Source organism: Talpa occidentalis, unplaced genomic scaffold (genome assembly GCF_014898055.3).
Source record: "Talpa occidentalis isolate TD23 unplaced genomic scaffold, MPIMG_talOcc4v2.1 talOcc4.2, whole genome shotgun sequence".
NCBI classification, from domain to species: domain Eukaryota; kingdom Metazoa; phylum Chordata; class Mammalia; order Eulipotyphla; family Talpidae; genus Talpa; species Talpa occidentalis.
In genome coordinates this window covers 51864202-51888269 of record NW_023602073.1, presented here as the reverse complement: position 1 = coordinate 51888269, position 24068 = coordinate 51864202, and the positions used below count along the sequence as shown (strand labels likewise).

Genomic DNA, 24068 nt, shown 5'->3' with positions numbered 1-24068 from the left:
TATGTGTTCTATTTCTTCTTTATCTAGCTTTGGGTGATTGTAGAGTTGTAGGAATTTGTCCATCTCCTCTAGATTGTTAAACTTGTTTCCATATAACTGTTCATAGTAGTTACTGATTATTCTTTTGATTTCTGCTGTGTCCGTTGTGATTTCTCCTCTTTCATTGATGATCCTGTTTATTTGTGCTTTCTCCCTTTTTTCCTTTGTGAGCCTGGCTAGGGGTTTGTCTATTTTATTGATTTTTTCAAAGAACCAGCTCTTGGTTTCATTGATCTTTTGGATTGTTTTTTTTAGCTTCAATTTCATTTATTTCTGCTTTGGTTTTTATTATTTCTTTTCTTCTACTGGTTTTGGGGTTTTTTTTGTTGTTCTTTTTCTAGATCTTTGAGCTTCGAGATTAGGTTGTTTCTTTGCGTTCTTTCTTGTTTCTTGATGTGAGCATCTATTGCTATATATTTTCCTCTTATTACTGCTTTTGCTGCATCCCATACATTAGGATATTGGTGTCCTCCTTGTCGTTCAATTCAAAAAATTTTTTAATTTCTTCTTTGATCTCCTCATTAGTCCAATGGTCTTCCAGTAGTGTGGTTTTTAATCTCCATGAGGTAGGAAAGTTCCTTGCCTTCTTTTTATGGTTTATTTCTAGTTTGATGCCTTCATGGTCAGAAAAGATGGTTGATATGATTTCAATCTTGGTGTATCTGTTGATGTTTATCTTGTGTCCCAGTATGTGATCGATCCTGGAGAATGATCCGTGTGCGCTTGAGAAAATGTGTACTCCGTTTTTTTGGGGTTTAGTGTTCTATAGATGTCTGTTAAGCCCAATTGCTCTAGGTCTTATTTAGAGCTTTGGTTTCTTTACTTATTTTTTGTCTTGTTGATCTATCCATTGTTGATAGTGGTGTGTTGAAGTCTCCCACTACGTATGTGTTTTCTCTGATGTCTGTTTTCAGAGAGGACAACAGTTGTCTGATATATTTTGGTGCTCCTTCGTTTGGTGAGTATATGTTAATGAGTGTTATTTCTTCTTGAAGTATTGTCCCCTTGATCATAATGTAGTGACCATTGGGGTCTCTTTTTATCTTTTTGAGTTTGAAATCTGTTTTATGTGATATAAGTATAGCTGTTCCTGCTTTCTTTTTTGGTCCATTTGCTTGTAGGATTGTTTTCCATCCTTTAACTTTGAGCCTATTTTTATCTTTTGTAGCTAAATGTGTTTCCTGGAGACAGCAAAAGGTTGGGTTTTGTTTCTTAATCCAGGCTGCAACTCTGTGTCTTTTTATTGAAGAGTTTAGTCCATTTACATTTAGAGTTAATATTGATATGTTAACATCTGTATTTGCCATTGTGTTTGTCTTTCCTTTGATTTTATTTATTTATTCTTTTAATAACTTTTTTTTTTTTGGCCTTCTTTCATTGTTATTCGTCGCTCTGAGGTTCTGGCTTTAGGACTCCTTGTAGTATTTTTTGGAGTGGGGGTTTAGTTGCAATGAAATTCCGGAGTTTCTGTTTGTCTGGGAAGGTCCATATTCTTTCTTCAAAGAGGAAGGAGAGCTTTGCGGGATAGAGTATTCTTGGTTGGCATCTGTTTTCTTGGAGTCTGTTGACTATGTCCCTCCACTCTCTCCTTGCCCGTAGTGTTTCTTTGGAGAAGTCTGATGTCAGCCTGATTGGTTTTCCTTTGAATGTTATCTGTTTCTTCCCTCTTGCCAGCTTCATTATTTTTTCCTTGTCCTGGATTCTTGGGAGCTTTACTATTATGTGTCTTGCTGTGTTTTTCCTTTCGTCGTGGAAGTTTGGTGTTCTTCTTGCTTCTTGTATATCAATTTTCAGCTCCTTCTTCACATTTGGGAAGTTCTCTTCAATTATCTCTTTGAATATTTTCTCTGTTCCTACATCTCTCTCCTCTCCTTCTGGTATTCCTATAACTCTTATATTTCCTTTCCTCATGGAGTCAGATAGTTCCCGAAGTCTTTCTTCGTTCTTTTTCCTTCGTACTTCTCTTTCCTTTTCTGTTTTGGTTCTTTTTATTTCTGTGTCTTCAAGATTACTTATTCGTTCTTCCATTTCATCTATTCTGCTTTCATTGCTTTTCCCAGAATTCTTTAGTTCTTCCATTAATTCTTTGATCTCCTGCATTTCTTTTACTTCCCTCTTTAGGGACTCAATTTCTTTCTTCTGACCATTGTTTTCCCTCTCTAGGGACTCAATTGCATTCTTCTGATCGTTGATTATTTTTCCCTTATCATTGTTTTCCTTTATGACTTCTGTCAGTTTTTTAATCACGGCAATTTTAAATTCTCTTTCTGGAAGGCTCAGAAATTCTTCCAAGTTATTGTCGTTGCAATCTGGGGGCTGGCTTTCTTTTTGTGGTGTGCTTTTTCTCTGGAGAGTTGCTAGGTTGCGTGTGGTTCTTCTCCTCCCTACTGTCTGTTTTCTAATTTGCCGTATGTGTTGGGACACTGTGTTGTTGGGACTTGCCGGCATCTTGGGTGGGCTTCTCTGTTCCCCTCTGGTTCTTCTAGGAGTCATCTGTCAGTTTCAAGCAGCCTTTACTGGAGAAAGGTCCCTGTTCTAAAATGCCGATGTGGGGACACACTCCCCTGTGTGCCTGGTCTGCCCCGGCGGTGGGTTCCTGCTCCCCTCTGGGCTTGGACTGCAGGCCAGAGGGGGTCTGGCGTGGGCGAACTTCCCCCGCTCACCTCTGGCTCCTGAGGAAGCCTTCTGCAGGTAGTCTTTACTGAAGAAATGTCCCTGTTCTAAAATGGTGATGTGGGACACACTCCCTGCGCTTCTGGTCTCAGGCACACTCTTCTGCGCGCCTGGTCTGCCCCGGCTGTGGGTGCTCGCTCTCCCTGTGGGCTCAGACTACTTGTTCAGAAGGGGCCCTGCCTAGGCTAACTCCCCAGCTGGCCACTAGCTCCTTCAGTAGCCTGTGCTGGGGTCAAGTCGCTAGGTGGCACCAGAGATCTCTCCTAGAGCCCTTGGGGAGCTGATTTTCCACCCCATGGGACAGGGAGCAGAGCGGGGATGGTAGGGTACACCTCAACGGCTTTGGGGTGCTGGAGACACATCTTTAAAGGATATATATACGTTTTCAGTCAAGGAAAGAAAAATACTTTAAAGATACATTTAAAGAGAGTAGATTACTAATATTTAATATTATAACTTTAAGGCATATATGCTTTCAATTATATCATAAAATTTGAACTAGTTCTTGTATATCAAAAATTTTGGATCATGATCTCAAATTTGTTTTTATGAGAACTTATATAGGCGCCATTTATAATTAATCCGCCAGAGGTAAAAAAAAAAAAAAAAAAAACAACACAAAGACACAAACAGACACAGAGATCTCTTGATATACATTTAAAATTTTGACCATGTGTATATTTTAAGAGATGGTTGCTTTATCAATATGTGTGAAGATACTGAGGTTTGTAATGAGTTAAAAACTAAAATCTGTACACAGAATAAGTGTCTAATCTTAATTATTACCAAAGTCCTTGGGCTGGAGACCACAGCAGTCACTGCAGTTTTTTACTAACCTTTTTTGATATGAAAATATTTTTTGAGTTCATATTTTTAAGAAATGATTCTTTGGCTTTAGGTTGTCAACACTTTATCTCACTGAGAACGAGCTATGTTAAAACATAAAAGAACACTGTTATCTTGAGAACAGGAGAAGAGGTAAATTTCAGTCAGTCTGCCTGTTTTTAGGCTTTTATCAAAATCTGAGGCTTAGTATTTAGCTCAAAAATGTCTGTATTACCACTTTATATTTTATCAGGTTAGTTAGTTTTAATAAGAAACTTAACCTTTTCAGGTCCAATAAGTAAATTTGAAAGCTTTTATTCAACCAATAAGCATTTTGTATAGCTTGTTAGTAACTCCAAAGTAATTCAGACAGATAATGCACCTGCTTACACCTCCTCTGCCTTCAAAAATTTTTTTTAATTCATTTAACTTGTGGGAGAGGCTATGCTTGTATTTTTCTACAGGACGCAGATTCACCCATCTGGATCCCCCATAGACTAATCCGACGCCTTGGTTTCTCCTCTTCACCAATTGCGACTTGAGGAGTCACAGCCAGTCCTACTTTGTCACCAACTTCTGCCACGCTGTGCAGCAACCTGCCTCCCTCTGTTACCCCATGTGAAACCTTGCTTGTTGATTTAAATAGTGCTTGAAATAATGTAGACAAATTGTTTTTGTAATATGTTTATCAACCTCCTGATGTTATACTGCCTGTAGATCTAAAGAAATATTGGTATGATGATTTTAATACTTATGCTCTTAGATAAAAAATTTTGAGACTCACTTAAATGTTCTAAAGGAGACACTTGTATATTGGTAATCAAATTCAGCATATCAAAACTCACTTGACCACTACATGTCACTCTGATTACAAATGAATTTGTGTTACTCCACTTGTTGATAATTCCTCTTCTATTTCATGGTATAATGTTAAAAATCACTTGCTAGGAGTTTGGAATAATAAAAATACTTCCTTAGATCTTGCTAATCTTCAGGGTGATATTAAAGCAATTAGTTTAGTTTATGTATCCTCTTTAACTCCAACGGAGGCTGCTGATTCCTTCTTGGCCTCCTTACAGCACTACACCACTAAGGCCTCCTAGTTTCCATCATTTATTGCTATAGGTATTGTTTTGCTTGTCACCATGATAATTTTGTTTCTCTTGCCTTTGCTTACCAAATTGCTTTTCCATGCTATCAATCAGGCGCTAGTGAGTTGCGAATTATGCAAATGATGGCCAAAAACAAAAAAGGGGGGAATGCTGCAGGGGCCTTGCTGCCCCAGCCAGGTAAGACACTGGCAAGCAGCTAAGAAAAAGGGCCTCACACCGTGTGCTGAAGATTCCTTGTGCCTCACACCATGGGGCTGAAGATTTAGCATCCCTTTGCTTTTTGTTCTTGGTCATAAAAAGAGAAAAATTTATCAGAAAGTACATTAGGTAGTTGTCTGCGGAGTCTGTGACCCTCCTCCGGCTCTCGCCGCGCAGCCTCTCAGGCAGGTGCCCACAGGCAGCGGCCAGCCGCGCACGGGGCCCAACCACCTCTGCGTGGGAATGCGATGGCGGCTGTGGAGCCCGTGAACATGGGCCAGGTGGCGCCGCCGGGGCAGGGGCAGGGCCAGCGGCCGCAGCAGCTCGGGGGAGGGGGGGCGCTGCAGCAGCAGGCAGGAGAAGGGCCTGGGGCTGCTCACTACCAAGTTCGTGTAGCTGCTGCAGGAGGCCAAGGACGGCATCCTGGATCTCAAAGCGGCAGCTGGCACCTTGACTGTAAGGCAAAAAAGAAGAATTTATGATATCACTAATGTCTTGGAAGGAATTGAACTTATTGAAAAAAAGTAAAAAAATAGTATCCGGTAGAAAGGTGTAGGTGCTGGCTGTAATACAAAAGAAGTCATAGATAGATTAAAATATCTTAAAGCTGAAATTGAAGATCTAGAACTGAAGGAAAGAGAACTTGATCAGCAGAAGTTGTGGCTACAGCAAAGCATCAAAAATGTGATGGACGACTCCATTAATAATAGATTTTCCTATGTAACCCATGAAGACGTCTGTAATTGCTTTAATGGTGATACACTTTTAGCCATTCAAGCACCTTCTGGTACACAGCTGAAGGTACCTATTCTAGAAATGGGTCAGAATGGACAGAAGAAATACCAGATCAATCTAAAGAGTTATTCAGGTCCTATCCATGTGCTGCTAATAAATAGTCTGGTTCTTCCAAGCCCATTGTTTTTCCTGTTCCTCCACCTGATGACCTCACACAGCCTTCTCCTGAACCCTCAAATCCAGTAACTCCACAGAAATCCAACATGGCAACTCAGAATCTGCCTGAGCAACATGTCTCTGAGAAAAACCAGAATCTTCAGCAGACACCAGGCACAGACTTATCTTCAGTATAATCTATTAGTGCAGATATCATTGAGGAGTTAATGTCTTCTGATGTGTTTCCTCTCTTACCGCTTTCTCCTACCCCAGCAGATGACTACAACTTTAATTTAGATGATAATGAAGGAGTCTGTGATCTGTTTGATGTCCAGATACTAAATTATTAGATTCCATGGAAACTTGGGACTGTTATCTACCTCTAACTGTGTAACATTTTAGCATTCTTAATAACCTAAGTATTTAAAATGAATGTAACACCTTTTTAGTTCACTGATTCTGAAGTATTCCTCCCTAATACTTACTTTTCTACTTCACAAACTTCAATATAAAATCAAAGGGCTCTAATTGCTTCCGGGGTAAAAGTGATTTAATATCCTCAATCAAACCCCTCCTCCAAGTAATTACTTTCTAAGATTTCAATATTTCCTCTATTTCTGAATCCTCCTCTTTTTAGCTTTTAAGAAGGAAATTGTAGAGTTAAGGCCATCAAACACATAGTTGGCCAAGGGCTCATCACTTTGTCTTTTATTTCTACTGCCACAAAATTATTCCTATTTCTATGTGTCCTCCTGTCTACACAGACACTCACTGTCACTTCTAAAGTGAAGGATGTAAACTAGGATGTTAACTGTTTCAGTGAACAGATTTTGTGAAGTGCCTTCTGTTTTAGCACTTTAAGTTTATCACACTATGTTGACTTCTGACATTCCACTTTCCTAGCTTATAGGAAAGACCTGTTGATGTAGTTTGTCTTTCAAATGTGCCAATGTCTGTACAGTAACAAGATTTTTAAAAATAAAACTGTATAAAACATTTTAAAAAAAAGAAAGTACATTAGGCAATAAATTATACGTATCAGCATACTGTAAGTAAATGGCATGGAAAATTATCTGTTTAGAAATTAGTTATTCAACAATTTGGCCCACTTGAAAATGGGAGACAATTTATTGTACATATCTGACAAGCAATCCAGCACAACTATTATAGTAAGTCCTTCTTTTGCTGTTTTTAGAAGTCTCCCTTTTTTAGAAGTTTCTTAGGAAAGCTTTTAAATGAAGTTAACTGTGTTAAGAAGTGTCTAGGTAGAAAAATTTCTGATAGCTGAGAAGCAGCTGGTCTCCGGCTGAAGGCCATATGAATAGAAGAGCCTTTGGATGCTTAGGCTTTAGCTGATAGGGGTGTACTGGCGGCTATCGACTGTCTTAGGTCATTGTCTAGCTGAAATAATAAGTTTTAGTGTAAGGTTTAGGTTTTTATCTATTAACCTTGAAGGCTCCCGTCTAGCTGAGACCGTAGGAGCCAGTAGTCCATGGGAATAAAATACACTGTTTCTGCTTTGCACATGATGATGTATTTTTTCTGCTTGCTAAAAATGAATAAATAAAGACCTGCTGAGTCTCTCAGCAGAAGATACTTGCACGTCATCCAGTGTCAGTGTCTCCTCACTACCTCATCCCCTTCCCCTCAGCCCCTTTCGCTTCACCTAGGCCGTCTCCTCCTTTCAAGGACTCCTGACACATTTTGCCGAAAGCTGGTCTGCGGCCCTATAGTATGTGTTGCCTTGATGTGGTGGATGGCAGAACCTATTTAGAATGGGCAGGTTTGGGGGTTCTGGTCTGCCCCTCACCTTACTATGTTACAGGTGTACATGCGGGGACCACTGGCCCTAACACAGCAGCACACCTGCTGCTTAGGCTGTGAGGGAAGCCTGTTCTGTCCTGTGTCTTGTGCCGTGGGATCTGTGTCATTACACTCAGTTGTTACAATAATCTCCATTCTTACTAGCCTCACCTAAGTGTGAGAGAGCCAAGATAAAAGAAATTGGGGGCAGTAGGATGAGTTGGCTCAGTCCTGTCTGAACAGGAGGACTAAATCATGGACTGGCCAGCCCTGGCCAAGCAGTTGGGCCCACTACACTGATGTGAAGCCCCTGGGAGATAAAAATTACATGCTGGTACCTTTGTGGTGTGGTCCCTTTAGGCTTCTCATTGTTCTGCACATGGACTCTGAGTAATTTTTTTTCATCCCGCAACACACTTCGTAAGGAGACAACTAGTGATCATCTCATTACCTGGAGGGAGGAAACTGAGCACCCACAAACAGAGGGACTGTCACCATGTGTGCAGGCTCAGGCAGAGCCCAACCCAGAAGCAGTTCCCTCCTCTCTACCTCTGGAACTCACCCTTTAAATAGCTCCTCCTAACTCCCTTAGGAGAACTGGGTCATCTTCTGCTTTCCCAAAATGGCTCCCTCAGGCATGAGGCTAATAAATCCTTGTCTGGTTCAACTGCCACTAGCACTGTCTGGTGAATTCTTTCCCTAGAGAGGAAAGAACCCACTCTTTTGGGGTGAGGTCCTATAACAAGTGCAAATGGCAAAATAATGAAGAAACAAATGATGTCTAAATAATATTTTGAAAACAGTTTTGGCCCATGGATTCCACGAAAATTTCCTGGGGACTTCAATGGTTCCACAGACCACACTTGGAGAAATGCTTTTCTGGTCAACTAGGAGAGTTTTCCAAGTGTTCCTCTTGGTTTCCTAGAATCCCTCTCCTTGGGTTGGATTCCCTGACTCCTAAAGTTTGTTTTGGATCTTTGCCCTGAGCTCTTCTACAACTCACCCCTCAGAAATGGGGTGCCAGAGAGTGTCCACTGCCTGAGACAGGAGATAGAGGGACGAGTGCCTCCCTTTGGGACTGGGAAGTTTGTGCCTGTTTGGGTTTTGTTTTATACCAGGTTAATATGGTGTCTCAGCTCAGAGATCTGACATATTCTTTAAGAGGAATACTACTGCCCCTTTCATTCTCCATGTATCTAAAGCATTTGACTTCATGGCCACAGAGCATGAAGAGCTGTGCTGTCCCACAAGATATTCTGAGACAAGGGATAATTCTATATGTGCACCGCACAATGTGATGCCGCTAACTCATTGGATACTGACCACTTGAAATGTGGGCTTTTGAGCTGAGATGTTGGATTTTTTATTTTTAAAATATTTTTTAAATTTGAGATTGATTTATTTATTTAAAAGATTTATTTATTTATTTATACAAGCACTGGGTACAATCAGAAAAGCGGAAGGGTGAGAGAATTCACCAGAGCCCGAGCGGGGAACAGAACAGGCAGAAGGACCAAAGCACACTGATGAGGGGAGCAGAGGGCACGGCAGGAGAGGTCTGCGCACCATGTGGGACCCTTGCCGGTGGCCAGGAATTGAACCGGCGCTGCAGAGGCTGCAGGAAGCTTTACAGCCCAGTGCTCAACCGCTGCGACACCAGGGGAGGCCCTATTTTTAAATTTTTTTAAAGATTAATTTTTATTTATACAAGAACTGGGGTACAAGCCAGAGGTATGGGAGGGTGAGAGGATTCACTGGAGACAGAGCAAGGAGCAGAACAGGCAGATGACCAAATACACTGCTGAGGGGAACAGCGGGCGAGACAGGAGAGGTCTGCTGCACCATGTGGATATCTCCCTGGCTGGCCGGGAATCGTACCCGCACTGGAGAGGCTCCGGACAGCTTCACAGTGTTGCACTCAACCCGCTGCTCCACCAGGGAGGCCCTAAATTTTTTATTTTATTTAAACCAAAATATCCCCATAAATGGCTACTAGCTACCATATTGGAAAGCGCATATCTAGGATATCCTTAGTTTTCAGCATCTGTCCCCTCAAAATACTGTGTGACTTAAAGGTAAATGTGTATTGAAATTATCTTCATATGGTTGTCATGGACTTGTCTGTGTAGGTCTGAGACATAATGTTAAAATATAACGTGCCCAAGGAAATTCAATTAACATGTATTTTAACAACTAGATTTTAGAGATATTAGGCAAAAATGATTTATAACACCAATCATAACTGTTCAAAAGTGCCCATCATGGAGCTGACCCTTGGCTCTGCTACAGTGGGAATCTTGGTGTTTTAATTAACATGGGAAATATAAGCAGGCACATTAAGTCTCCATTTATCACCAAAGAAATATTTATTGAAAGAACACAGTAGAAGGTAAGTAGAAGAAAGGAAATGATAAAACTTAAAGCACATAATAATAAAATAGCAATAAAAAAAGGCAGGGCCTCCCTGGTGGTCTAGGGGTTAAATCTTAGCACTATCACCCCTACAGCCTGATCCCCAGCCAGGGAGCTGACCCACATGGAATAGCAGATCTCTCCTGCCTTACCAGCTTCTCCCCTTAGCAGTATACTTCAGTAGATCTGCCTGTTCTGCCCCCCACTCTGTCTCTGGTGAACACTCACCCCCAGCACCTCTGGCCTACACCCCAGTTCTTCTACGCAAAAATAAATAAATTTTTTTTAAAGATATAAAAAGATAGGGGAAAAAAGACAAAACTAGCATGCAAACTATAAACCCAGATATTCAGCTGGGGAGGGAGATAGATAAGGATCAAAACAGGGGGAGAGAAGAGCACAAGACTATAGTGATAGTTCATAGATGTCTTGGTGGTGGTAATTCACCTGTGAGGAGAATGAACAATGATGCAAAAATATATAAATAAAAAAATTGAAAAGGAAATAAAAGGACAGTCCAGAAGATCAATGAAACCCAAAGCTCTTTATTTAAAAAATGATTAGTAGGGCCTCCCCTGGTGGCGCAGGCTGTTGAGCTCTGCACTGTGAAGCTGTCCACAGCCTCTGTAGCACTGGTTCAATCCCGGCTGACCGGCAAGGGTCTCACAGGGTGCGGCAGACCTCTCCTGTCTCGCCCGCTGATCCTCACAGCAGTGTATTTCGTCAGTCTGCCTGTTCTGCTCCCCGCTCTGTCTCTGGTGAATCCTCTCACCCTCCTGCCCATCTGCCCTCTACCCCAGCTCTTGTATAAAATAAATAAATAAATCTTTAAAAATAGAAAAATGAATAGTAGACACATCTTTAGCTAGACTCACTAAGAAAAAGAGGGAGAAAAATAATATAAATAGGATCCAAAATGAAAGAAAAGTTACAAAGACACTGTAGATATTAGGAGGATAATAAGAGATTTCTAAAAGCATTTATATGCATACAAATTCAACAACCAAGATGAAATGGACAGATTCTTTGAATTGTACAATCATCCAAGGGTGAATAGGGAAGGGCTAGAAAACCTGAACAAACCAATCACAAACAAGGAAATTGAAACAGTAATCAAAACTCTCCCCCAAAACAAAAGTGCAGGACCAGATGACTTCACAAATGAGTTCTACCAAACTTTCAATCATGAGCTAATAACTGTCCTGCTCAGATTCTTTCAAAAATTTGAGAATTTTTTTCCAAACACACTTTTATGAGGCCAACATTACACTAATACCAGAACAAAGAAAACTGTAGACTTATCTCCCTAATAAACACAGATAAAAAATTCTCAATAAAACCTTAGCAAACCAAATCTAAAAGTGCATTAAAATGATTATACACCATGACCATGCGGGATTTATAATAGGAACATAAGGAATGGTCAAACATCCAAAAAGCAATCAATGTAATGCACCATATCAGCAAAAAGAAAAGGATCATATCAGTAGATGCTGAGAAAGCATTTGATAAAGTTCAACATCTATTTATGATGAAAGCCCTTGAAAAACTTGGAATGAAAGGAACATATCAATATAACAAAAGTCACGTATCATTCTCAGTGGTAAAAAAGTGACAGCCTTTCAGTTCTGGTACAAGACAAGGATATACACTGTCATCACTATCATTCAACATAGGATAGAGGTCCTAGAGAGAGAAATTAGGCAAGAAAAACAACTAAAAGGAATGCCAGTTGGGAAAGCATTAAAGCCACCATTATCTGTAGAAATAAGAAAATTTACATAGAGAGCCCCAAAGACTCCACAGGAAATCTAATTGATACAATAACCCAGTTCAATGAAGTTGCAGAATACAAAATCAATACACAAAAATTCAGTTGACGTTCTAGATGTAAATAATGAACTAAAAGAAGGAGAAATGAAGAAAATCATCCCATTTATAATCTCACCCAAAAAAAAACCAAGTAAATATCTGGGAAAAAACAAAGAAGGAAAAGGAACTTTATAAGGAAAACTATAAGATATTGTTAAAAGAAATAAAGAAGACAAAAATAAATGGAAAGATATTCAATGTTCATGATTTGGTAGAATCAACATTGTCAAAATGGCCATCCAAGCAGAAGCAATTTGCAGATTCAATGAAATCTCAATAAAAATCCTAATGACGTTCTTCAAAGAAAAATAACAAAGATTTTGAAATTCATATGGAATCAGAAAAATGCCCTAATAGCCCAAGCACTCCTGATCAAAATGGAGAAAAACAGAAGTATCACACTTCCTGACATCTGTACTGAAAAGTCACAAAAACTTAAACATCATGGTTTTGGGGGTAAGGAATCCAGATACACAGACCAATGGAGTAGAATTGAGAGTCCAGAAATGAGACCACAGATTTATAGACAATCAATCTTTGACAAAGGAGCAAAGTATCTACACTGCAACAAGGAATGCCTCATAGTAATTGATATTGGGAATACTGGACTGAAACATGCAAAAGAATGAAACTAGTCCACCATAACACACCACACAACTCAAAATAGATAAAAGACTTGGATGCAAGACCTGAAACTGTAAAACACATAGATGAAAACACAAGCAAAACAGTGCATGAAGTAAACCTCAGAAATATCTATAGATTCATCTTCAGCATCAAGTTAAACAAAGGAGAAAGTATACAACTTGGTTTACATCAAACAAAAAGCTTCTGAACAGTGAAAGGGACAGTGACCAAAACAAAGGGGCACCCTACCAAATGCAGAAAATATTTGCACAGCACACAGCTGACAAGGAATTGATATAGAAGATCTACAGAGCACTCACACAGCTCAACCAGAAGAAAACAAACAACTCAATTAGAACATGGGCAGAAGAACCTGTCTCCAGAGAAGACATGAAGGTGGCTTGTGACATGTGAAATATGCTCATCACCAGCCAGGGAAATTCAGATCAAAACCAAAACCACAGTGAGATATCACCTCACTCCTGTGACAAGGGCTCATATCAAAAAAGCAACATATGAGTGCGGGTGAGGGCCTGGAGGGAAAGGAACCATATCACACTCTTGATGGACAGGTCCAGCCCCTGTGGAAGGAAGTGTGGAGATTTCTCAAAAGACGAAAATGGACGTAAACATGTTCCAGGGATTGCGCTCCTAGGTATCTACCCAAACAGCACAAAAACATTAATTTGAAAGGATATGTGTACTCCTATTTCTAGCAGTACCATTTACAATAGCCAATATATGGAAGCAACTTAAATTCGCAAGTACTTATGGGTGGATCAAGAAGACGTGGCACATACACTCAATGGAATGTTATCAACGATCAAAACTGATAAACTCATGCCATTTGCAGCAACATGGATGGAGCTGGAAAGGATGATTCTAAGAGAAGAGAGCCAGAAGACAAAGGGAAATACAGATTGTGTCACTTACATGTGGAATCTAGAGACACTAAACAAAGGATCAGACAAAGACACACAGTAAGTCTGACCCTAGAAATCAGACCTTAGACCTGACACAGGAGCAGAAGGGGAAGGAAAGGGGGAGAGTAGGGAATGGGGGGGCTGGTGGAGGAGGCTGTGTGGGCTTTGGTGGTGGAAAAACTGCATGACCCCAACTAACGGGAGAAATTCTATATTGTGAAAAAAAGAAACAAGAATGATTAACTAACTAAAAAAACAAACAAACAAGATGGCTGTAGAGTGTGATGCAGCAAAGCACATGATCTCGAAGGAAATGCCAAGATTGAATCCTAATTCTGCTCCCTCTTGTGTAGCCTTGAAACAAGTGTTACAATTTTCCAAGCTCAGTTTTAAACAAGGGGCAATAAGTCATTGAGGACACAGCTATGGGAGTGGACACTGCACAAAATTGAAAACCAACACAGTAGACCTTCTGGACACTAATTATTTCCATTTTGCCCACATGAAAAATAAGGCCCCTAAAAGTCTCTTCCATCATAGAAGCAGCGTGATGTCCAGCATCTCATCACGTGACTCAGGACCACGCAGAGGAGACTCCTTGTGAGCATCTGTGCAGTGAAGCCGTCTGTGCTCAGCTCCTCGTGGGCTGAGGCAGTTTCTTTCTTTCTTTCTTTCTTTTTTTTAAGATTTATTTATTTATTTATATAAGCACTGGGTACAGTCAGAAGCGTGGGAGAGTAAGAGAATTCACCAGAGCCAGAGCGGGGAACAGAACCGGCAGACCGACGAAATACACTGCTGAGGGGAGCGGCGGGCGGCAGGAGAGGTCTGCGTGCCATGTGGGACCCTTGCAGAGGCTGTGGGCAGCTACATAGCCCAGCTTTCAACTGCTGCGCCACAAGGGAAGGCCCTGGGCTGAGACAGTTTACTGCCCCACAAGCTCTAGATGTGGATGCAGTGGAGGACAGATACAGGGTAACTTGTAGACCCAATTTCTAATATGTTTCTAAAGCCACTTAACTGAGATATAACTTATGACCATTAAGTCACTTGAAGGCTCACCTCTCATGTCCTTTTGGTAAGCACAGAGCAGGGCAACCACCCCATAATCTAAGTTGAGAACATCTCCATCACCACAACACCCTTGTTTCCTTGGGCTCATGGCACCAATCCCACCCAGCCCTGGGCAGCAGAGCCTACTCTCTGCCTCTGGGGACAGGCCTGGGAACTCTCTCATTACACCATAGGCAACTCTGATGGCACAGACCTGCAGTGGGCATTTGGGTCCCCTAGCCCAACACATGCTGGTGCCCAGGAACAGATTCCACAGGGTGCTAATGTCACAGAGAACCACGTGACCTCGCCCAGGAGGACCTACAGCCTGGGGTGTGTGAGGAGAGAAGGGCTGCAGTACCTGCCTCAGAGGACACCAAGGGCAGAGCTGGGGAGGTTCCTTCCTCAGCAGGAAGGGGACATGGGAGCTGGGTCTTGAATGCCAGATGTGGGCACAGGAACAGAAGTGGCTCAGGGAGCTGATGGAAGGCCGACTACATGGGGGGGGGGAGAACATTATTGGATCTATATAAACACACATTTTGAAATAAGAAATTAGAATATTGGGCCTCCCCGGTGGCCCAGTGGTTGAGTGCTGGGTTGCAAAGCTGCCCGCAGCCTCTGCAGCACCGGTTCGATCCCTGGCTGCTCCCCGGCCACCGAGAGGGTCCCACATAGCACAAAGACCTCTCCTGCCACCCGCTGCTCCCCTCAGCAGTGTGCTTAGGTCCTTCTGCCTGTTCTGCTTCCCGCTCTGGCTCTGGTGAATTCTCTCACCCTCCCGCACTTATGACTGTACCCAGTGCTTGTATAAATAAATAAATAAATCCTTAAAAATAAATAAATATGTAGTGGTGTGGTTTAAAAAAAAAAAGAAATCAGAATATTTAGTAAAAATTTTATATTTTGGGGGGAGAGAGAAAAGCAGCTGTTTCAGCTTGCTCATAGAAAGATGCAAGATTTATGAGTCCAGTTTTGCAGTTTTCTTTAGTTTCATGACAAACCTGGATTTTTTTTCTTTGTGCGAAAGAACTTTAAAAGAATTAATGTTCATAGAGAGCAAAGAGAAGAACACTGGGGACAAAACACCCAAAGTTCCCCATCCCCTCATGGGTAAAGACCCAGCCACACAGCCTTGGCCCACAGCAGGGCCACTGCAGCCTGAAAGGTCCCTTGGGTCTGAGGTGCCTTCAGGTTGGGGCCTGGGAAGTAGATGGAAGGAGCCAGCAAGTCTGAGCCAAAAGGAGCAAAATTAAAGTACAAGGTACAGTAAAGGTCAGCCTCCCCATGGGTCTCTTCCAGGTATCTCCTTCCAAGTCTTTAAGTCCCTGGTTCAAGTCCAAAGCCAAGAGGCAAGGTGGCTTCTCCACACATCTATCTCCTGTGTGTCTCCCGGGGCTCTCTGCGCTGACAAACCTTTATGTTCTGAGCAAACAGCCCATCAGAACAGCCCATCACAGCTGACACTCGTGGTGTCCTCCACGATCAGCCCCAGAACTTGCCGTCAGCCTCCTGGTTATCCTGACCCGGGTACATCAGAGGGCGTCAGTGTCCGGCATGTAGCATGTATGCAGCCTGTATGTGTGCGGATTCCTGTGCTAGGTATGGGGCCCTTCCTCCCTGGCCCCTCTCAGAAGGACAGAGCTAAAGCAGAGGACAGGGCACTGTCTCTGGGTTCTCACCCATGTGCTCAGTTGCAAAACCACTCAGGCTCAGGGAAGAGCAATGAGGTTTCTTTAACAAACAGGAGAGCAGGGAAGTAAAGAGTCTCTAAGGCCTCAGTGGTGACTGTGTCACCCAGATAGTGTCCGCAATGTCCATAGTCCAAAATTAAGGCTGCCCGTGTAAGGTGGTACAGTCCTATCAGGGAGGGCCTGGAGCTGGGGGCACAGTTGCAAGCACTGGGCCAGGGTCCAAATCACAGTGGCAGCGGGAGGTGCTCCCAGGGGATGCTCCCCTCTGAGGAGACATCCCAGCAGGCACAGCCACAGTCTGAATGCCAGGCTAGACGGGAAGGAGGCCACAGCACCAGGAGGTGGTGCTGGACAGTCAGCAGCAATGGCAGGTCTCAAAGGTGACCTCGCTGCTGTAGCCCCATCTGAATCCTGTATTTGTGTTTCCTAGTTATGGCGCTGAGCCGTGGCATTATTAAACACAATGAGTTTTTCTTAATGAATGTGAGGGGCTAAAGCAAAAGGCTATAACCTGGTCCCCTCAATCATTTACTTTCTCTCCACCTTTTTAAAAATAATGGTTCAGACAATATAAGTTACAGATTCACTGGCTGGAAAGACACAGTCACTTCTTAGTTCACCCCTAGTGTTTACACAGGAGGTTGGTTTCTCTTGGTCTCTCAGCATGATCATCCCTCAGCAGGGCCCTCAATGTAGAGTTTCAAATGCTACCATTGCTATCTCTCCTGGCTGGATGTAGATTATTTTCCCTCATTAAAAATATTTAATAATTGGGAAATAATCTACTCAGCCTTTGTAACCTCTCCATGGGATAACTTTTCATTTTTACCATTTGCAGCTGGCTGCTGTGCTTTTCTTTTATCACCTTCATTCACATAACTGCAGTATCAAATACAAGATCCATCTCAGACCCAGCAAACAGCAGAGGCTGGGGAACCAGTGGTGGTGCAGGTGCAAAAAGACACAACGGGGTACTCAGTCAGCAGGAGTCAGGCTTTGTTGTCAAATGAGTCTGATGCCAAACTAGAGAGGGTCAGTCCACCACCCAGCACTGCCAGGCCAGGAAGCCTTGGCTGGTCTGCAGCCCTGGTCAGCAATAGGTGCAGCCTGGCGGGGCTCAAGGGTTAGTTTTGAAGTTTGGCTTAATCTGGCCCTTCGTCTGCTTTCTCGATATCCATATATAAGTGTTTCTCTTTCCTTTTGACTTTTCCCTCTTCCATCCATGTTGCTGCAGTGCCATGAGTTATGTTTTCTGATCGTGGATGCTATTTCATTATACAGGGACACACATCACCTGTACATATACATATATATATACATGTAATCCCAGCTTCTACTTGATTTGTCACCTGTTTGGGGCATTTAGGTTGTGTCCATACTTGGCTACTGTGAATAGTGCTGCAGTGGTGCCGGAAGTGCAGGTCCCTTCACAGGAGAGTATTTATCCTCTGTGAGTAGATCCTCAGTGAACTGCTGGGTGCAATGGCAGAACCACATTCACTCTTTTAAGAAATCTCAATGCTGTTTCCATAAGGGCTGGCTCAGTCTATATCCAAAAACAATGCAGGACTGTCCCCTTTTTTCCACATCCTTGCCAGCACTTGTTGTTTCTAGTCTTCTGGATACGGGCCATTCTCGCAGGTGTGAAGTAGTTTAAACCAGGGGATCCATAAAATGTGGGCAAAAATACATCCTGTAACACTCAGGCCAGCACAAGGCTGTCTCACACCATGAAAGAAAGAAAATAATCATGAAGAAATTCAGATGAATTACCTGAGTGTTAACATTATCAATAGTTCACTGCATTCTCAAGATGTCCTCCTGAAAGCATCCCCATAACCTAGTGCCAGCCTCTCTGCTTTAACCCCTACCCCCACTACAGGCCTCCAGGGTCTCACCTTTAGGGGCTCAGATACACTTCAGAGCCCTGGAACTCGACTGGGGAGAGCATAACAAAACTTGGTCAGAGATGAGACCAAGGAGAAACTGATGGTGGGGTCACTCCCCCATGGGCTCCATCTATACTGTTCCCAGGGGCTCAGGGATCCAACCCCTGACCCACACTTACCTGCAGCCTGAATGCAGCTTCCTCCTTGTCCACCTGTGGGAAGAAACATCATGTGAGACCAGGGAGGAGTAAGGCCAGAAGTCCTAAAGGAATCTTCTAATCCTACAGAATAGGGAAGTTTCCAGCACTCTGACTAAAGACCCAGGTCAGGACTGGGAGAAATAAAGAAAGGAGGTGAGGGGGGACTGGACCAAATGCCCTCTGGGCAACACATGTGTGTGGATGATACTTCCCATTAGCCAGGCACGGCAAGTTCTCCCTGGGACTTGAAAGCCCCCAGTGGAGAAGAACCCCCCACTCCCTTCCCTACCTGAGCACTTCTTCTAACATGGACAGCAACATGAAGCCACTATGAGTCCAACGTTCAAACCAAGAAGGAAAAAACCGAAAGCCTTGAGGGCCACGGAGGTGATGGAGAACTCAGAAGAAAACGCTGGAAGGGAAAAGAATGTGAGACCCTGACCCTGAGGCCTTAGTCTGACTCTCCGAAGGTCTCCAGAAGAGCTCCTGATGCCCCTGAGTCAGCATCTGTGCCCAAATCCCCCTCCTTACCCCAATTCAGGACTCGGGGTTCTAGCAGCCCTCCATGCTGCACATGACACTTGTATGTCTTCTGGTCTCCAGCAGACACCACCACAGCCGCCCACTTCTGGAAGTTTCCATCCCCCCCAGGCCTGGTCTCCACCAGCTCAATGGCCTGGGTCAGGTTCTCCCCATCTCGCTGCCAGGTCAGGGTGATGTCCGCAGGGTAGAAGCCCAGGGCCCAGCACTTCAGGGTGACCTCATGCTCAGAGATGGCGTGGTTGGTCACAAATGCCCTTTGGGGGCCTGAGTGGGGAAAATTGGACATTTCATGCTTTGTGTTTCCTCCATGGACACTGAAGCAGCCTCACGTGACCATCCTCCAATGGACAGCACAGTATGCTTGGAGGGAGGAAGCACAACCCCAGAAACCAGCCTGGTCTGGGAGTCTGGGATAGCAGGTGAGAGCCCAGGGTGGGATGCAGGTCTCTAAGCATTTTGTCCTTGACTTGCGTGGAGGGTGATGACACAGACAGGCAGGAGTGAGATCTCCAAAAATCTACTCTGACCAAAAAACAAGATCTTGAGAGAGAAACTCATTGTTCCTACGATGACTGCTGGTCAAAAACATCATGTAAAGGGTGATTTTAGGAGTGGTCTCCCCTCTTTCTCAGGAGAAACTGGGTTCCTTAACTGTCCTTCAGAAAAAGCAGGACCCTCCGGGCCAGTCTCCATCCCAGAGCTTGAACACGTGGCAGGCAGCTCCCTCTCTGGCCAGAAGGGGGCGCTTTCTCACCATGATTCCATTTCCCTGCGGGGTGCCCGCCTCAGGGAGATCCAAGGCCCCGCAGCCCTCTCACCTCTGAGCTGCAGCGCCTCCTTCCCCATGTCCAGGAGTCTTGGGAGCCACTCCATGCACCTGCCCTCCAGGCTGCTCCTGTCCTGCTCTGCCCGACCTTCCTCCTCCCCCTCGCGCCGGGTGATCTGAGGCGCCGTGTCCGCCGCGGTCCAGGCGCGCAGGTCCCGCCCAGGGCGATGTAATCGGCGCCGTCGTAGGCGGATTGATCGTACTCGCGGAGGAGGCGCCCGTCGGGCCCCGCGTCGCAGCCCAGAGTCCTCTGGATCGTGTGAGACCCTGAGCCCCGGCCCTGAGGTCAGTCCCCTGGTCTCGCGCCCGCACCCGATCTCCCTCCCTGAACAATCCTAAATTTAAAATAAAACCTATGGGTGAAAGTCCCGCTGGCTCTTCCCTGGTCAAAGGGCCTGGCAGGGGCCACGGCCTCGGGGGTCACTGGGCCCGGAGACTAGGGGCGGCGGGGGGCGGGGGGGACGGGAGCGGTGACCCGCCCCGGCCAGCGCGGCTCACCGTTGTGGCTCTGGCTGCGGCGGCCTCGCAGGTCCTCCAGGAGCGCTTGGAGCCTCTGCGCCGAGTGTCTTCGGTTCCGCGTCTCCTCGTCCTGATCCTCCTGCCCCACCTGCCCCGCCCAGGGCGCCAGCACCTCCACCCTCTGATCCGGAGAGTCGCTGTCGAACCGCATGAACTGCGTGTCGTCCACGTAGCCCACGGCGAGGTACCAGGGCTCCCCGAAGCCTGGCTGGGACATCACCATTTCTAAAAGCCTCAGAGAGTGGGAGCCTGGGGGCGGAAGGGGTGAAAGCCTGGCGGACCCTCCTGAGTCCCAGGGAGATGGGGCAGGGGAGAAAGTGTCCAGGAGGGAGGGAGCTCCAGAGACTGCAAATGGGCAGCGGGTCCAGAAGGGGCGAGACTCAGGGGACGAAAGGAGGAGGCAGGGTGGGGAGACAGAAAGGGACCAGGACTGAGGGGCGCCACGGGGGTGACAGAGGGGCCTAAGGCAGCAGCTTCCTCTGCAGAAGCCTTTTCCCTCCACCCTGCACTCACCAGCCCGTGACTCTGTCGGGGCCAGAGGCCTCACAAGCAGCAGCAGGAGCAGTATTGGGGGCCCCATGACCAGCATTGCTGGGGTCTGGGGAGCTTCTGACTCCAGGCTGGTGGGTGGAGACTTTACTGGGCAGGCAGTGATGCTGATTGGTTCTCTGGGAACCTCCAGGCACTGGGGACTGAGAACTGGGGAGGAGTCACAAGTGTCCAGGGCCCAGCACAGGTGGTGGAGACAGAAGTGAGGCTAAGGGGGCAGTGGGGTATCCCCAACAGTAACCTTCCTGCCCTAGACACAGCCCTGGGGCCTGGAACTGTGAGAACCACACTAAGGACCTGGGGCTTTGCTCTGCCCTCTCCTCTCCTCCCCCAAAGCTTCCTCACACTGTCTCGGCCACTGGGTCAGCGATTCTCAGTCATTTTCTTTTCTGGATCAATGTCCAGTCTTTCAAATTAGGGAGGACGCCAAGTGTACTCTTGTGCTACTGTGTGATTTTTTAAAGTAATATATCGTTCCACTAAGTTACAAAGACCTTCAGTGTTCATGACAGCGGAATCAAATTATTTATTTATTTTTTAAAGATTTATTTATTTATGCATACAAGAGGGGGTACAGGTCAGAGATGCAGGGGTGGGTGTTTTGGGTGTGTGAGAGGATTCACCAGATATAGAGCAGGGCACAGAACAGGCAGGCTGACTGAAATACACTGCTGAGGGGAGCAGCGGGCCAGCAGGAGAGGTCTGCTACGCCATGTGGGTAGCTCCCTGGCTGCCGGAGATCGAACTCGTGCTGCAGAGGCTGAGGATTGCTTCATAGTGTGGTGCTTAACCCCTTGCTCCACCAGAGCGGTGCTGGAATCAAATTATTTAATTTTTTTTTTTTTTATTTTTTACCACAAGTCCCAAAAGTAAAAGCAGTAATGGAAATTGTCAACTTAGTGATAGGACACAATTTTCCATAATTCTGGTTTTGTCTGAGCACTTTTATTTTGTCAAGGCGAGGTCACTGTCAGTTATCAATTGTCAGTTGAATGTCAGTTTCATTAAGGAGCACACATTCATTTTCAGGACAATGTCTGCCAATTAGCCAAATCCAAATAGCCATAGTTTTTGTCATTCATCCCTTCGTGTCAAGATGGGATTGCCTACAAAAAAAGAAAAACAGTCTAATTCATCTCGTGCAAATATTTTCCTTGGCACATAGTAGGTGGGAACGCAGCAGAAGTGCTCTGTGTGTACTTGCGTGTCATCACATCAGGTACTGTAAAATGTGGTTTTGAGGATGATAGAATAATGAAGCTAACTTTCAATGCTTCAACCAAGACATTTTGAAATGAAACTGGCTTGGAGTTGTGTTTCTGAGGTAAGTAGTGGTGAAGAATAACTACTGTTGCAGTTAGTAATATAAGCTCCATTTTTGCTAAGTTTTACCTCAGCAAATGTCAAAATAGTGAAAAAGCCAACCGTGTCTAAGTGACATTTTGAAAATACTTTTGACCTCATGGATCCTGTGACACGTTCTGGGTGACTTCAAGGGTTCCACAGAATGCACTTTGGTAAATGGTTTTCTCAGTGAACCAAGGAGCATCTCCCAAGTGTTCTCTGCCTTTGTCTCCCCTTCATTTCCCAGAATCCCTCTCCCTAGCTGGCTCCTGCCTCCCCAAGCTGCCTCCCCTGAAGACACAATGAAGAGCAGAGAAAGGGCCGTGGAGATGTGGAGCTTGCACTGTCATGAGATGGACACTGAGCAAAGATGACAAAGACACGTGTAAACCTTACCCGAGCCCTGTGCTGGGAGGAGGGAGAGTGTTTGTTGTGAAAGTAGACAAGTAGGAGTGCTATCAGGTACCCTTCTATTATTTTAAATAATGTCAAAAGATGTAAAAAATATATTAAAAACAGGGCCTCCCTGGTGGCATAAGGGTTAAGTCTCAGTGCTATCACTGCCTAGGACTGAGTTTGATCCTCGCCCAGGGAGTAGCCCACGTGGCAGGACAGACCCCTCCTGACTCACCAGCTGCTCCCCTCAGCAGTGTATTTCGGTAGATCTGCCAGTTCTGCTCCCCATTCTGTCCCTGGTGAATCATCTCACCACCATCCCCCACCTCTAGCCTATACCGCAGTTCTTCAATGTGTAATAAATAAATAAATCTTCAAAAAATACATTAAAAATAAATTAAGCATAAAGGTAGAAGAGTTTATTTAATATATAATCATAGAACAAGAGAAAGCTATTGGAAATTATAAATTTGTTCATATAAATGAATAATTCAGCAGATGAACTGGAATATTGAAGTCTCTCTCCCACTAAGTCATACAAATGGAAAAGAAATGACAAGCCGAGAGAAGACCTACAAGAATATGAGTCTGTCGATCTAGGGATTCCAAGTTAATAATACAACTATCTAAAAAATGGAGAGTGAGGTCCTCCCCGGTGGCGCAGCGGTTGAGTGCTGGATTGCGAAGCTGCCCGCAGCCTCTGCAGCACAGGTTTGATCCCCGGCTGCTCCCCGGCCACCGGAGGAGGGTCCCACATGGCACGCAGACCTCTCCTGCCGCCCGCTGCTCCCCTCAGCAGTGTACTTCGGTCCTTCTGCCTGCTCTGCTCCCCGCTCTGGCTCTGGTGAATTCTCTCACCCTCCCGCGCTTCTGACTGTACCCAGTGCATGTATAAACAAACAAACAAACAAATAAATAAATAAATAATACATGCCTCTTTCAAAAAATAAATAAATAAATAAATAATAAAATAAAATAAAAAATGGAGAGTGAAAATGATAAAAAAATTCAAGAAAATCCCTGAGCACTCACAGATAAAATGTGAATGCTGAGTGTCCTCCCCAGGTTCCTCCTACAGAGGATAAGCAGCCCCACACCATGATCCGTTGCCAGGAACTTTCAGAAAGAGGCTGGAGAAGGACAGACCTTGGAGCCCTCAAGAGACAACTTAGGTCTGGAGGTCAGAAGACCCTGGAGCCAGGCCTGCCCAGTCCTCAGGGGAATCCAGCCCAGACCCCATGACAGGCCCAGGTGAGGGAGGTGCTGGGGGCACAGACATTCACTTCAGCTGTTCGTGGGTTACTGTCCACATCTGCCGGGGACCAACCTCCGGCAAAATGTCGTGTCAGGGGTTCCTGAAAGGATGAGATGGCCTAGGCGACCTGTAAGGGGCTAAAACTTAAGGGCTGAAGGGAAGGGGATGAGATAGTGAGGAGACACTGACACTTGACGAGGTGCAAGTCTCTTCTACTGAGGGACTCAGCAGGTCTTTATTTATTCATTTTTAGCAAGTGAGATGACATCATCATGTGCAGAGAAGCAAAGCAGAAACAATCAGTGCATTCTTTTCCCTTAGACTTTTGGCTGCTATGTGCTCTCAGCAAGAAGGCAACCTTCAAGGTTAATAAAAAACTAAGCCTTACACTAGAGCTCATTGTTTCAGCTAAACAATAACCTCAG

The 24068-nt window shown here is 44.7% G+C and overlaps 1 protein-coding gene and 1 pseudogene across 1 annotated transcript; one reads left to right on the top strand and one right to left on the bottom strand.

Annotated features, from left to right (window-relative positions):
• The first annotated feature begins 5380 nt into the window (after window positions 1–5380).
• On the top strand, window positions 5381–6214 carry LOC119253262 (transcription factor E2F5-like; annotated as a pseudogene).
• An 11520-nt stretch (window positions 6215–17734) lies between these two features.
• On the bottom strand, window positions 17735–20740 carry LOC119253261 (class I histocompatibility antigen, Gogo-C*0101/C*0102 alpha chain-like). The gene is given in 7 exon segments (XM_054698700.1): window positions 17735–17840; window positions 18191–18223; window positions 18743–19018; window positions 19573–19740; window positions 19743–19847; window positions 20079–20348; window positions 20613–20740. Coding segments are annotated over 7 exon segments (993 nt in total). The 5' UTR covers window positions 20689–20740; the 3' UTR covers window positions 17735–17775.
• Between the last annotated feature and the right edge of the window lie 3328 nt (window positions 20741–24068).